At 39.8% G+C, this 16294-nt stretch overlaps 1 protein-coding gene across 4 annotated transcripts in view; it reads left to right on the forward strand.

Annotated features, from left to right (window-relative positions):
- arhgap39 (Rho GTPase activating protein 39) overlaps positions 1-16294 on the forward strand; it is a 51892-nt gene that overhangs the window by 21705 nt on the left and 13893 nt on the right. For 3 of the 4 annotated variants that reach the window (XM_065256483.1, XM_065256485.2, XM_065256484.1), the window contains 4 exons: positions 950-1339; positions 6015-7176; positions 13803-13967; positions 14055-14454. In XM_065256483.1, coding sequence (XP_065112555.1) covers positions 950-1339; positions 6015-7176; positions 13803-13967; positions 14055-14454 — 2117 coding nt within the window. Of the gene's footprint in view, positions 1-949; positions 1340-3132; positions 3177-6014; positions 7177-13802; positions 13968-14054; positions 14455-16294 lie in introns of those variants that run through there. The other variant, XM_065256486.2, reaches the window with a different exon arrangement.

A 16294-nucleotide genomic window follows, 5' to 3' on the forward strand; every position in this document is an offset into this window, starting at 1 on the left:
TTGTGTTCCTATGTAATCTACGTGTTGTTAATTTTGCTTGTTATATAAATAAACTACTTTAAAAGAACGAAAGCCGCTTGTTTATGTTGTTACTGCTGAAACCGTCTACAGTGGACTCAATTGTTTTTTGCTATAGGGAATAGTGAATGAGTGAACGAGGGAGCGGTTTTAGCACGCAATTTTAAAGATATCTGTCTTTTTCCATTAGATAGGACTTTAGTCTTACATGACTGAAGTAACAGCCTAGAGGTGTTGGAAACATTGCCGCCAAGTGGCGCGACTTTCCCAAAGGGACTTTGATTTTCAGCACTATGCAGTATACGGCACTGTGTAGTGTATTTCATTGCAGACTCATTTGGTGTATCTGTGGTCTCCAGACGATTGACTTGTGAGCACTTCTCTTATGAATAGACATTGATACACATCTGAAGATCCATTAGGTGTGCACTCTCAACATATTGAAATTCTGCAGAGAGGAATCTGATCATATGCTTCAGCACATTCAGACGGATGATCCAGACGGATCAAATTACCCAGAATCCCCTCTGACCAGCTTCCCAAAAATGCTTTCAACAGGATTTGAGCGATCAGGTTATTCAGGATTAGAGCAGATTAGATCTGATTATGTGATCTAAAGAAATTTACTATGGGATTTAAAGGGATTGATGATCACACACAAACATGCACATGCACATGCACACACAAATACACAATAAAATTAAAATCTCATCACTCAATGGCAAACACTATAATAAAGTCATAACTGCAACATTCTTCAGCACATGTCTTTGTTTCATAAACATCAAAAACCTGTGTGATGAGGTCAATAATAATAATAAAAATAATTAATGAATAGGCTTTATACACAATGTGAGTTCAACAAGATTTGTTGTTGTCATCTGTTTGCTTTGCATGCATCCTCACCAAAGTGTTTTTTGTGTGTGTTTAGGTTGGAATGGGTGGAGATCATCGAGCCGCGGACTCGAGAGCGAATGTATGCCAACCTGTTGACGGGCGAGTGCGTGTGGGACGCCCCGGCCGGCGTCCGGATCAAGCGCAGCGGACAGGACCAGTGGTGGGAGCTTTTCGACTCGAAAACGTCCAGATTCTACTACTACAACGCTTCGACCCAACGCACCGTTTGGCACCGCCCCCACAGCTGTGACATCATTCCCCTCGCCAAGCTCCAAACCCTGAAGCAGAACACCAACACTACTCCGCCCCCTATTGCTACGACGACCAGCGCTTCCGCTGACAGCAGCCCCGCCCGCAGTGCCGTCAGCACGACATCGTCGCAGGACCAGGAGGAGAAAACATCAGCCAATGAGGAGGGAGAGAGGTGGGCGAGGATGCAAACATCGCTCAATATGTCACACTGACTGGGCGTTCACGTTTTTTCATATTCGCGACACATACAGTGATGAAAATAAGTATTTGAACACCCTGTTATTTTGCAATTTCTCCCACTTAGAAGTCATGGAGGGGTCTGAAATTGTCATCGTAGGTGCATGTCCACTATGAGAGACGTAATCTAAAAAATCCAGAATTCAATTTTAACTATTTATTTGTATGATACAGCTGCAAATAAGTATTTGAACACCTGAGAAAGTCAATGTTAATATTTGGTACAGTAGCCTTTGTTTGCAATTGAAGAGGTCAAACGTTTCCTGTAGTTTTTCACCAGGTTTGCCCACACTGCAGGAGGGAATTTGCCCCACTCCTCCACACAGATCTTCTGTAGATAAGTCAGATTTCTGGCCTGTCGCTGAGAAACACAGAGTTTGGGCTCCCTCCAAAGATTCTATATTGGGTTTAGGTCTGGAAACAGGCTAGGCCACGCCAGATCCTTGATATATTTTTTACAGAGCCACTCCTTGGTTATCCTGGCTGTGTGCTTCGGGTCATTGTCATGTTGGAAGACCCAGCCTCCACCCATCTTCAATGCTCTAACTGAGGGAAGGAGGTTGTTCCTTAAAATCTTGCAATACATGGCCCCGGTCATCCTCTCCTTTATATACAGTGCAGTCTCCCTGTCCCATGTGCAGAAAAACACTTTCTCCCATGACTCCTCTGGATCATCCAAATATTCATTGGCAAACTTAAGACGGGCCTGGACATGTGCTGGTTTAAGCAGGGGAACCTTCTGTGCCATGGATAATTTCAAACCATGACGTCTTAGTGTATTACCAACAGTAACCTTGGAAACGGTGGTCCCAGCTCTTTTCAGGTCATTGACCAGCTCCTCCTGTGTAGCTCTGGACTGATTTCTCACCTTTCTTAGGACCATTGAGACCCCACGAGGTGAGATCTTGCATGGAGCCCCAGTCCGAGGGATATTGACAGTCATGTTTAGCTTCTTCTATTTTCTAATGATTGCTCCAACAGTGGACCTTTTTTCACTAAGCTGCTTGGCAATTTCCCCGTAGCCCTTTCCAGCCTTGTAGAGGTGAACAATTTTGTCTCTAGTGTCTGTGGACAGCTCTTTGGTCTTGGCCATGTTAGGAGTTGGATTCTTACTGATTGTATGGGGTGGACAGGTGTCTTTATGCATCTAACGACCTCAAACAGGTCTATCAAATTTAGGATAATACATGGAGTGGAGGTGGACATTTTAAAGGCAGACTAAAAGGTCTTTATCTAGCTGATAGACAGGTGTTCAAATACTTATTTGCAGCTGTATCATACAAATAAATTGTTAAAAAACCATACATTGTGATTTCTGGATTTAATTTTTTTAGATTATGTCTCAGGCAGTGGACATGTTCCTAGGATGAAAATTTCAGACCCCTCCATGATTTCTAAGTGGGAGAACTTGCAAAATAGCAAGGTGTTTAAATAATTATTTTCCTCACTGTATAAGTATACAGCATATAGTTTTAGTGAGACAGCACATTGAGTTTCAGTCCATAGAGACTCTTTAACATAGGCAGGGGTCTTTGGTTGTTTATGTGTTATATTTTTTTAGTTAGATCATTGCTGTACGTTAAGTGCTTTTGACTGTACCAGAGATAAATGGATTTTTCTTTGACATTTGTCTAGTATGTGTGCTGCCCTGGGTATGTGATTTTTCACAACAGTGTGATCTGTAAGTCGCTTTGGATAAATGCATTAATGTAAATGTATTATTTCTAGGAGGATAAGTGGACGGCGCTCACTGAATTAAGCATGCAACACACGTACGTGGCAACACTGCAGCATATTACTGTCTGAAACATTTATTGTTGCATAATTCATTGTTTTACATACTAGTTTTGATAAAGAGCAACCAGTATGTAGTATGTTAGTATTGTCTTTGTAAGATTTTAGGACACACAGTCATGAACTGAAAGACATCTGCACACTTCACATCTGACGGCCTGATGCGTAACAGTGACGATTCAAAAACTTTGTCGCGCAATAATGTATGAAATGAAGAAAACACTTGAGAATACAGACAGCACACCACAACGCAACACTGCAGGCTTCAGCATTTAAAATTCAACCAGTGTCAGTTACATCCCACGGGAACACGGCAAAGAGAAACGGAGCGTCGTGAAATGATTTCATGTGACAGAGGAGGAGGAGGCCGCAATGAGAGGAAAAACGCAGAGAATGTGTAAATTGATTTAAAGGTCGGATATCCATGAATAATTAATATCCAGAAAAAAAACACAGCTCAGTTTGTAGTGGGTTTCTTGATAGAGAGAGAGAGAGAGAGACAACAATACATGATCACAGGGTCAACACTTGATGTCCACTGTAAAATTTGGTTTCTAAGTTGAGAAATACAAACTATTTAATTATGTTGTCATGGAGCCAAAATTCGTCTTTGTTTTATGAAAAATAATCCAAAATGCAATTTCATGGTCAGAGAGAGAAAGAGAGAGAGAGTGAGAAATTGAGTTTCTTGTGTTTAGAGTTTTAATCCGGCTACTAAAGGAACAAACACACACATTTAGTTTGGTCATGGGGATGTTGGTCATGGGGAAGGTCGTGGTGGCCAAGAGCTTAATTGATTTTACACACTACTTTCTCTTCTACTCTCAAAGGCTTTTCCAGTAAACTCACAGACCTCTTCGATCCTAAAAACGGCTCCTTGAGGGATTTTTTTAACCAACAATAACTTTGTTGATAGAATTGCTTTAGGGCCGTTTGTTTCTCAGACACGGTTGATGGATGAAATCATGTCTTGTTAAGATGAGCTGTGTTATATTACAGTACACTTCTAATGGGCTTTACACAACATCGTTTTTAACTAAAAATGTGGAAATTTTGATGTGCTTTCACAGTGCATTTACATTAGCCTGGCTAACACCAGACCAGTCTCATAGAAAATGAGATGTGAAACCCTATGCTCATTTTCTCGTATTTGAGGCGTGGTTTACGAATGCCCAGAGCCGTTTATTGGGCGCTACGAATGTCTATCAAATGTGTCTGTACGTAGCTCATAGCCAATCGTTTCAATTATACCAGATGACGTATGTAGAGCGTCATCAATTCAAGCGTCAACAACTTTTATTGTGTACGTATGCACACAGTTGAAAGCTATGCAACTAAACTTGTAGCTGTATATTGATATTGAAAAGCAACACAACTTTGTGGCACTGTGACAACCACAGTACAGGCATAATGACAATATGATATTAATAAATACCACTTACCATTTATTATTATCATGTCTTGCCATATCCAGACATCCTTCTTGAATATAAAATTGTTTAACGCCAAAAGTTGCTTTTTTTTTAAAATAAACTTGCAAGGCTAGGCTGCATTGAAAAGTAACTTTGCATCTGCTGCTGTGTTTGATAAACAAAACTGCTTCGGTGTGTCGAAGAGACATCGTCATCTTCTTGCTGCCTCCTCCCTGTTCTGTGATTGGTTCGCTATTTCAGGGGCAAAAAAGCTCCATAGTTTCCATTCTAGACTTGCAGTGTGAATAAATTTGCGCAAGGCAGCATGGGGAAACCCAGCCTAAATTTACATAATAATACCAGCATTAATAACAGCATTTTTAGGATCTGAAAAAGTTTTAAAACAGATATCAAAGTGCAAGTTTCTGAAACGATACCATTATGGGGCATACACACCAAACGCAAAGCATCGCAATCCTTGCTCTAGATTACTCGCGGTATTTAACTTTGTGTCTTGTAAATTTTTAGCTTGAGTTGAATTTTTTTAACTTGCACGAAGACGCGTTTGAGGTGAATAGTGCGTGTTTTCGCTGCAATCGCGCCATTCAATTTGCTTCATTCACATCGCACGTTTGCGTCTAATTGCGTCTTTGCATTGAGTTTGTATTAAATCTACTCAGGCAAATTTGCGTTTGGTGTGTATGCCCCATTATTGTTTCAGTGCAAACTACTAAACTGCAAATTCAAAAAAACAGTGTTGTCATCCATATGCATTTACATTTATGTAAAAAAATACTTTTTAAGTCAATTTCATAAATCTGTGTAAACAGGGATTATTTTAACGTTTTAACGTTTTCTGTTTTCAGTGTGTCATTTTTGTGTAAACGTACCTTAAATGATCAGACTTACTGTTTTTTACTCAAAATCATGTGATTGATTTCACAAATCAAGTCAAGTTTTGAGTTTTTAAAGTTAAAGTATATCTACCGTATTTTCCAGACTATAAGTCACACTTTTTTCATAGTTTGGCGGGCCATGCAATCGTTTAAGTAACTGTTTATGTTACGTTAACATGTACGGACACCTATTCAGCCTGCTGTTCTGTGTGCTATTGTTTAGTTAAATAACTTGCCTTTTAAGATTAAATGTATCTTCTTCGCCTTGAATTTTGTGAAATCATTTTCTAAATAAACGCGACATATAGTTATATATGTTTTTTCCTCTTTAAAACGCATTTTTGACTGATACGACTTGTACTCCGGAGCGACTTATAGTCCGGAAAATATGGTACATGGTATCATCATAGTATCAAGCTTTTATTTAGAAAGATAAAAAAATTGATTATATATGACATACTATTTAATAAATAAAGACGACCTGTTTGTTTTATCTTGTCTTGCTCAGGTTCAGGTGGGGTACCGGGACCAGAGAAAGGATGCTCATCAAGGTATCAGATCGGGAACCCAGTTTTTTATCGCAGGGAAACGGATATTCCAGTTCTCCACGTTCCAGGCGATCGTCCAACAATGCTACTTCAGACCCTGAAGCCACGCCCCATCCCATGTCTGACCTCCCCCAATCACAGTCTCCATTCCTAAAGAGGGCAGAGTTAAGCGGCACTCAGCGTCGTTGCTCCGGGGATTCCCAGCCTTCATCTCCTCGCTATGCTTACGAGCCTCCTCTCTACGAGGAACCGCCCTCGGAATACCAGTCCCCACCTATTTATGAGGAACCACCTACAGACATGCATTGCGAGCCTGCCTTTTATGGCACCGATAGATCACCGGTTCGAAAACCAGGTCTTTACCACTCCCCCAAACAAAGCCCGTCTCCTTACGGTCAACTAGTTTTGACGAGACAGCGGAGCGCTACGCCCGAGAAGATAGCCAATCAGAGCGATCGAGACTACAGCTCTGCGGGGCGGGACTATAGCTCCAGTGGGCGGGATTATAGCTCTACTATTAGGGATTACAGCTCCGCTGGGCGGGATTACAATTCTAGCGGGCGGGAATATAGCGCAGCAGGGCGAGAATATGTAAAGCAGCTAGTTTATGTTGAGCAGTCAGGCTCCTCCCCTCGGTTTAGGACGACAGAGCGTCTTCTGAGCTACGGGACGACTAGCTCGAACAGCTTGTCGGCTGGAATGTGTTACGGCGGCTCCTTTACGCTGCAGCACAGTCACGACCACAACGGCGGCAATCGAAAACGTAAGAACCGCAAGCCTTCTCTTCCTGGAGGCGAAGGGGAAAGCATGGGAACTGGGCTCGGGGCAATGATAACTCAAGCCCGATTGGCCTGGGAGGCTCAGCAGCTATTACATCAACGAGGGGGTGTGTCCTCCGACCAGGGAGGGAAGGATGGGTATGAAAGCGACGGGGCCACGCCCCTGCCTCTTCCCGGTCCGGTTGTGCGGGCGTTCAGCGAAGACGAGGCCCTTGCCCAACAAGATGCTCACTGGAAACGCGCCACATTGGACAGACTGGCGTTTCCACAGGCCCTGTTAGAAAAAAGTTTATCTGTGCAAACTAACCTGGCATCACCTGAACCTTACCTCCATCCCTCGCAGGTAATTCACAAAGACATGCATGTTAAATCATAAAATTACCATAATCCTTCAATTCACTGCCATGAATGATCCTCAAATCATGCACTCACATTTTTCATAGGCAAGTGCCAGAAACTGTAAAAATCTGCTGGGTTAATTACAGGATATTAATTAACAATGTCAATGTTACTCATATTTTCCTGGGTCCTGTATCAGACTAAATCAAATTACTGTTGAAGAGTTTTTTTAAGTAGATAGTGCATCAAAGTAAGGGTGTGTGCACACCAAAAGCGAATTGAATTATTTGTGCGAGTGATGTGAAATACAAGTATTCCCGCGAGTAATCTACTGTATAGTGAGGAACGCGATGCGCATATTCACTTTGCTTTTGGTGTGCGCACAGGTTTTTATCACAGTGTATTATTATAGAGTACTCATTTTTAATAACAAAGTTTAGGAGTTTTTTTGAATACGTAGTGAACTAGAATTCTCAGATGGGATTTTGTGGGCAGCGTTTGCTTCTTTCAGTCCAATATAATGAGCATTTAAATGTCCCGTCACCCGCTGCCAGTCGGGTTAATGAGGATGGCTGACCTTAGACGATGTTACCTAACCAGTAATGTAGATGTTCTGGGTATTCGTGGCCATTTGTTTTTGTTTCTGAGGGAATTCATCAGGTTCTGCTCTATTTGTTCATGATAATAATGGTGTAGAAACCAGATACACAAACTGTTATATAAGCGATCAGACTCATTATTAACCTGTAGATTTGCATTGCAGGAGTATCAGTATATTATAGAGCCAGAGTTGGGCTCTCTCCAATTGGGACAGTAGGCAACATCTCTGTAAACCTTGGCAACAACATGACAACGTCTAAATAAATCAATGTATGGATTGAATGCGCTGCAAGTCATTTTGGATAAAAGTGTCTGCCAAAAACATAAATGTGAAATGTAATCTTGGCTACCACTCACAACAATTATGGCGAACAAGCCCAGCTCATGTTTATACTATTGTCAATGTCAGTTTAATTTGCAGTATATACACATCATTTAAAGACAACAGTTGTCGATTAACAATGAATAAAACAGTCATAAAATAAATCATAAAACCATGCACAGCTTCACAGTAGATCAACTTTGATTATACACTTTAAAAAATGCTGGGTTATTATTTTCAACCTAGCGTTGGGTCAAAAAGGCACAAAACCGACCCATTGGGTTGTAATATAACCTATGCTGGGTTGGTTTGGTTGTTTTAACCTTTCGTTGGATCCTTTATAAAAAAATTCTGGGCTGACCGTTCTGTCCACACTCAGCGCTGCACCCAGAGTTGAAAAAATGTCAACTTTGGTTAAAACGCTCAGCTGGTCAATGTCACTTCTCAGCGGCCGTCCAATCACAGTGGAGGAGGGGCGGGACAAATATCACAGCAACCAACTGGTGCATTGTAGGGCTGTAGTGATAAATCGCGTGTCCCATTAAAAATACCTGTCTGAAATCGCTTCTGAATTGTACGGCGTACTACGCCGTTTCGGTCAGTAGGAAGTCCTTATCAATCTAAAATCATTATGAGTCGTTTATAACGTGCGTTTAAAAAAGCAACACTCGTTAAACAAAATCATTCAAAATATTCTTTATTATCACGAAAATATCTGAAACAATTTGAAGAACGCCGATATAAGGTAATTCTTCTGTGGTACAAAGGGAGTTTCTGCACGAGAGCGCCCTCTGGCTTTTGGATGTGCCCGGATTTTACCGTAATTCTTTTAAATTCATTCATTGAGAAAACGCGCATTTGCACGATTAATTGTTACAGCCCTAGTGCATTGTTTACGACAGATAAACAAAGCAGAAGTATCTTTGCAATCAAAAAGTTTTTTCAAAGCTGAAAAAAACCTGGCAAGCGCCTACAATCCGCCTGGCGTTTTGAGCCGCATTTAAACGCTTTGGTGTAAACGGCCCCTGAGCTAAAGAGTAAAGGTGTGTTGTTAAATTTGATTTAAAATAATGTGAGAGCGGTTCTATTAAATTAAACTAAACTAACTAAACTAAATCTTATTCAGGACATGCATGCGAGTGTCATGTAAAATATTATGGTAAATGAATATGACATTGGCAATCATTTAGATATATCTTAAAGTAGCACCATCATTCATTTATAAAGGTGAAAGATCTTCAGAGCTAATTCATTGTGATAAAGTGCTGATATTTGGGTGTGAGTATCTCTGGTCTTAGTGTGTAAATCATGATGTCACTCCATTTCCAGAAACACATAAAAGCTTCAGCATCTCTCTGTGGTCGTCTGTGGACATTCATACAGAAACACGCCCTGCTGTTAGCACATTAATATTTCACCATGTGCAGTTTTTAAGAGACTTATGTAAGTTCTCATGTTAGGAACATTGATGTACTGCGAGACATCAACAACATTTACTGCAAACATCTCACCAAAAACAAACCTGGCTCATATATTGACCCCAAATCTAAAGAAAAAATACATGCATATGAATAACTGGGTAACACTTTACTTGAAGGGGTGTTCATAATCATGACATGACACCTTAATAATCATGACATGACACGTGCTATTATGCACATTTATGACTGTGATTCTTTCAGTTATGTCATTTTGAATGCAAAGATGGCATTGTTTGAGATGTCTTTGTCATGACAACTTGACATTACCAATCCAACAACTTTTTAATCAGTGATACCAATTGAATTTGTCATTAAAATGTCATTAAGTGTTAATAATCTGTCAAATAGTTTTATAGCAGCATCATGAATATTTTTCTTGACCTCAACTACAGTGGTACAAATATAATGTCGTCATTAAAATGTCATTAAGTGTTAATATTCTGTCATATAGTTTTATAATAGCATCATGAATATTTTTCTTGACCTCAACTACAGTGGTACAAATATAATGTCGTCATTAAAATGTCATTAAGTGTTAATATTCTGTCATATAGTTTTATAATAGCATCATGAATATTTTTCTTGACCTCAACTACAGTAGTATACAAATATAATTTGTCATTTAAATGTCATTAAGTGTTAATGCTCTGTCAAATAGTTTTATAACAACATTATAAATATTCTTCAGTTCATAATGTTTTTTTAAGTTTCCTCCATGTAACTAAGAAATAAAATCAATCATCCAATAATAATAATAATAATTAAAATTAATAAAATGATATTTTATTGCATTTGGAGACCAATTCACCTAAAATTAAATGAAAACAGTAAAGTAATGCATTAAGCCTTGCAGCGTTGGGTTCATAAAAACTAGTTTGAAGTAACGTTAACCCATAAAGCTAGGTAGTTTCTTACGTTTGATAATTATTCTGCTATGTCATGTTTATGACAGATTTATGACAAGTTATGATGTATCGGTTTATGTAAAGTTGTCATAACAAAGACATCTTAAACAATGTCATCTTTGCATTAAAAATGACATAACTGAACATATGACACTTAATAACAGTTGTCATAAATGTGCATAAAATCTCCTTCATGTTTATGACACGTGTCATGTCATGATTATGAACAGCCCTTCAAGTAAAGTGTTACCAATAATTGTTTTGACATGCATGACATGCATATAATTCTTATTACTGTAATGCATTCCTATGTTTTACAATCATACTGTATGAGTTTGTAATTTTGATAGTTTGAATGATGATTCTCATTATAATAGTCGTTGTTATTAAAAACAATTACAGTATTTCTAAAAATAACAAACTAAAACAACCACAGTGTGTACTTTACAGTTTAATCAATAATACAACATTATTGGGTTTAAATTGCATTACATCATTGAGCATTGAAAAATCAATCCAAAGATTTCATTATCTTTATGAAAACTATCATTTTTTATTACTTTTGAATTATCACAAGATCATGTTATTGACACATTCATAAAAACAGCAAGGAAATCCACAGAGTAAATTCTGTACCGATGCTGAACACTGCAAAACATGACCTTTTTTGTATTGTTTTAAGTACTAATGTCTTAAAGGTGTAGTGTGTAATTTTTAGAAGGATCTCTTGACAGAAATGCTAAATAATATACAAAACTATATTTTCAGTGGTGTATAAAGACCTTTCTTAATAAACAGTTGTGTTTTTATTACCTTAGAATGAGATGTTTTTATCTACATACACAGAGGGTCCCCTTACATGGAAGTCGCCGTTTTGTGCCGCCATGTTTCTACAGAAGCTCTTAACGGACAATCTTTTTGTACTTAGTTGCCTCCAACCATGACATGTTTGTCCTGTGTCGGCTACCGTAGCTTCTCTATGCATTTCAAAAGCAAGGGGTGAGCTGTAAACTGAGCTGTTGGTTGCAATTTGCAACCTCTAGATGGCGCTTAAATTTACACACTGCACCTTTAAAGTTCTTAAATTAAGATGCATTTTTTTTCATGGGTGTCACGCAAAGCCATCTTAAAAGTAAATGCAGACTTTTGGGATTTTAGCTTATTCACGATATCCCCCAGAGTTAGATAAGTGCATACATAGCCTTTTCATCTCCATGCGTCCCATAACTCTGTCTGATGCAAATTTCCACCGCTAGCCTAGCTTAGCACAAAGACTGGAAGTAAACTTGTACACGCTGTGACTATTCAACTACATATAAATAGAAAAATGTTGGCGTTATTTTGTCACTTATTTGGAGCAGTATTCTAGCTGAAGCTATTTAATTCCAGTCTTTTTGCTGAGATAGGCTAGCAGTGGGTGCGTCAGACAGAGTTACAGCACGCACGGAGATGAAAAAGGTATGTATGGACTTATCTAACTCTGGGGGATACGGTGAATAAGCTAAAGTCCCAAAAAGTTGTCGTGTTCCTTCAAAAACTTGATCCATTTGGTTGCAGTCTGGAGCCCCCCAGGGCACTCACCCAATCCCGTCTATGGATAATCCGGCCCTGTTTATTGGCGTGATCCCTGGGAATTGAACCCATGACCTTTGCACTGCCAACACAATGCTCTACCCACTGAGTTAATTGTGTTAATCATTTACATTTACGCATTTGGCAGATACTTTTATCCAAAGCAACTTATTGTTCATCACAAGGTATACATTTTTATCAGCATAGGTATCAAACCCATGACCATTTGTTTGTGCTGCCAACACAACGCTCTACCACTGAGTTTTACATGACAGGAAAACACAGGCATGTTTGTGTGAATCTAACCATCATTAAACATTTAATATAAACAAAAGTGTAGTAAGGAGGAGGTTCAGCTTGGGGCTAAATGAAAAACTGATGGGTCGTCTTTCCATCTCTTAATTTCCCAGATCCGGATGAATTTGTATTTGGAAAAGCCAACAGACGCCTTTCAAACCACAATGTCTATTGGCAGCTGTTTCAAGGGTCTGCTGTTCATAATGATACGATCACAGTCTCATGAGAGTCATTGGGTCAGATAATAACTCTGAGTGATCAAATGAGCTGCGTTTCTGAACCCAACAATATAAAGCCATTATTTTCTCATTAACCCATATACTTTACACACTGCTGAAGTCAAACATCCATAACCTCTCCAATCACCAGATCTCAACTTTATTAAACCGTTTGTGGGACGTTCAAAGAACAGAAGATGTGGTGCATTGGTTAGCACAGTGGTTGCTTTTGATAAGCTGTGGTGCTCATGCGAGAGACAGAAGTTCAAGTCTTCGTGTCCTTGATAATTCAGCTGGTTTTATAAATGTATGTGTTATTTTGTGTACATGCTTCTGTAACTTTGCCTGACTAGTTTTTTTTAACTTATCACCCATCGGTTAGTACTATACTATAGTAATATTTGTGTTATATCAGCCTTATATTTGGCAATCTGCCACATTGCCATCTCAATATCGGCATCGGCCATTAAAAAAAAAACATATCAGAGGACCACTAGTCTTATCACCTCAAAGTAGAGGTCTTCTCGGGTCCAAAGAAATGTACCCAACCCGAAATGACACGAATCACTTTTTACCCGAGCCCGATGTGCATACATTTTTTTTTAAAGAGGCAAACCCCAGAAATGTAGACCCGAGTCCAGCCCAGTGCCAATTTTTTAACCCGAATGTAAACAGCACCGAGTTTCACACAGAAAGAAACCCTGGTGGCCTTGCAACCAATTTGGCCCACTGCTCCATTTATTTCTGTTTGTTATTTGACGACGTAAAATGTGCATTTAAAATTGATTGACAGGTCTGGCTCAATGAAAATTTACCACATGAGGGTGCAAGCACTCTTGGCAAACAGAAAAGGGGTTGGAAAAGGACTTGATGCACACACGTGAGATAGTTTGGGTCTTCTTGGGTCCGTTTGGCAAAAACACATTCATTTTAACCCAAGACCCGATGTTACTGATATTATACCCGACCCGTGTGTCCGAGGCACTAGTGAAACTTTTAGACCCAAATCTGCTCGGGTCGGACCTCTGGTTTTCGGATCTAAGTAGACCCGAGATGACCTCTACCTCAAGGATATTATGTGCAATTTTGTTCATTATTTTTGGGATGGACTGAATCTCTTTTATTATATTTACTCACTTCCTTGACTTCCTCAGGTCCTGATCCAGATAAGTTTTTTTAATATCCGTACCTCCTGTTGTTCAACATCACTGTGTAATGTTTTCTTTTTTTCAAAGTCGGAAGATCTGGGAGCGTGTTCTCAGTTTGAAGCCAGCCGGAACGCTCGAAACATGATGCCGAGCGCGAGCTGTGGCATTTTCCCAGAATTCACGCTTCGCAAGCCGTCCTCAGAGACGGACATCGAGAACTGGGCCTCCAAACACTTCAACAAGCACACGCAGGTACCTGCTAATCCTTACACATAATAAATACATACAGATGAGATAAAGTTCACCAAATGAGCTAACACCATCTACTCTGTCTCCCAGGGTTTGTTCAGGAGAAAAGTCTCTATTGCTAACATGTTAGCCTGGAGCAGTGAGCCCATCAAGAAACCCATGATAGTGACCAACGACCGGACCGTCAAACGCGAAGCCGTGGATCTCTTCAAAATGATTCAGACGTACATGGGGGATCGTCGAGGGAAAGGTGACCCGCTGTCGGTGGCTCTGGAGGTGGCTGTGAGAGGATGGAGCTGTCAGGGTTTGAGAGATGAGCTTTATATCCAGCTGTGTCGTCAGACCACCGAGAACTTTCGCTATGACAGCCTTCAGAGGGGCTGGGAGCTCATGGCCATCTGTTTGGCTTTCTTCCCCCCAACCCCTCGCTTCCACAACTACCTGGAGGGCTACATCTATAGACACATGGATCCTCTGAATGACACCAAGGGTAGGATGGGAACTGGGTTAGGCAAAATGCTTGTTCAAAGACAAATAAATATTGGGTCACCTACACAACTTGTCGTAAGTTGAGGGTAACATATGGAAAATGAAAAATGGAATAACACAAATGGAACTATAAAAAGTTGGTATATTTTAGCATCTTTAAAGTAGTTATCCACTGATTTTAAACAGTATTGAATAAGTTTAAAGAGTTTTGGGGTCTGATTGGCTGCTTTCCTTTACTATTCAGTCCAAGTCATCAAATTTATAAAATATTGTTAGAATTAAAATCTATTACTGTGCGTTCATACTAAGGTTGTGCCGATAGACGATAGTATTGTGTATTGGACTCTTGCGACTCTTGGACTTGGACGTCTTGGACTCTTGCTCAGACCTGAATGCACGCAGCATTGACTCCTTCTGTAATGCGCATGATTTGGACTTTTCCTTGCACATGAGCTTGTAATATGCAATGTGCATCATTTCCTTGCACTAGAGAGGTTATTAGTGTGCAGAGGGTTAAAACCAGCGAGTGTGTTGTTCCCGCTCCCTGGTACGCAGGAAATTTTAGAGCTCCTGGACTTTTTCGCGCTAGGATTAATAGCATGAGTTTTAAGAAGGTTGCTGTCATGACAGTGTTGCTCTTGCTTCTTTTTTGTCCATCAATCAAGTGACTTGTCATAAATTAGTAAAAAATTGAACAAATAAATATATGAGTAAACTACTGCCCCACCCACCAATACTATTGTGTATCGGCAATCTTACAGGCTGATGATCTCAAAATGGGGCATATCGCCCAACACTAGTGCATACCAGATGCGAATGAAGCGAATATATTGTGAATATATAGCACTATTCGCACGTAAATGGACATTTTGAGTTAACTCGCATAATTCGCATGTGAAACTCCTGTCATACGCACGTGAAAATCCCATCATTGGCTTGTGAAATTCTCGTCATTCACGCGTAAAATTCTCGTCATTCGCACGTAAAATTCTCATCATTCGCCCGTGAAAATTCTCATTATTTGCCCGTGAAAATCCCGTCAGTTGCACGTGAAATTCCAGTCATTCGCGCGTTAATTTCTAGTCATTCGTGCGTGAATTTCTCATCATTTGCCCGTGAAAATTAGCGTCATTCGCGCGTGAAATTCCCGTAATTCGAACGTGAAAGTCCCGTCATTCACACATGAAAACCTCGTAATTCGCTTTTGTGAAAATCTCGTCATCCGCACGTGAAAATCCTGTAATTCCCGCATGCAAAAAAACATCATTTGTGCGTGAAAATACCATCATTCGCGTGTAAAATTCGGACACAAATACGCTCAATTTGCCAGCTTGAGCTAGCTTGTAGTCTCAATATGTATATATATATGTATGTTGTTGTTTCGTGTTTCTGCCTCTGCTTCTTAGGTCATAATCACGTCACTACTAGAGCAAGCTCCTAATTAGTTAATGCGGTGCGAATTACGATTTTTGCACGTCAAATTGCCAAAATGTTCAATTCGCATTGCGTCATTTGCACCGCTTCATTTGCATGAATCATGTTCAGGGCTGGGTTTCCCGATAACGTTGTCTCTTAGCGCGCTACGAAGACTCTTAAGTTAAACCTTAACTACAGGTATACCTTTTCTAGGCGTGTTTCCCGAACTATACCTTAGCGGGATTCTTTCTTACGTATGACGTTACCAGGTGCTGTCCATGGCGATGGTGCTGAATTGGTTGATATCGATTGCTCGACAATCAATTATTCACTTTATGTAACAGGGACTTCGCTGCATCATGAGATAGTGGTGTTCTTTATTAAAGAAACATTTCAGAAATAGTTACATTTATTAGGAATATCTT

Source organism: Paramisgurnus dabryanus, chromosome 12, assembly GCF_030506205.2.
Source record: "Paramisgurnus dabryanus chromosome 12, PD_genome_1.1, whole genome shotgun sequence".
Taxonomy (NCBI): domain Eukaryota; kingdom Metazoa; phylum Chordata; class Actinopteri; order Cypriniformes; family Cobitidae; genus Paramisgurnus; species Paramisgurnus dabryanus.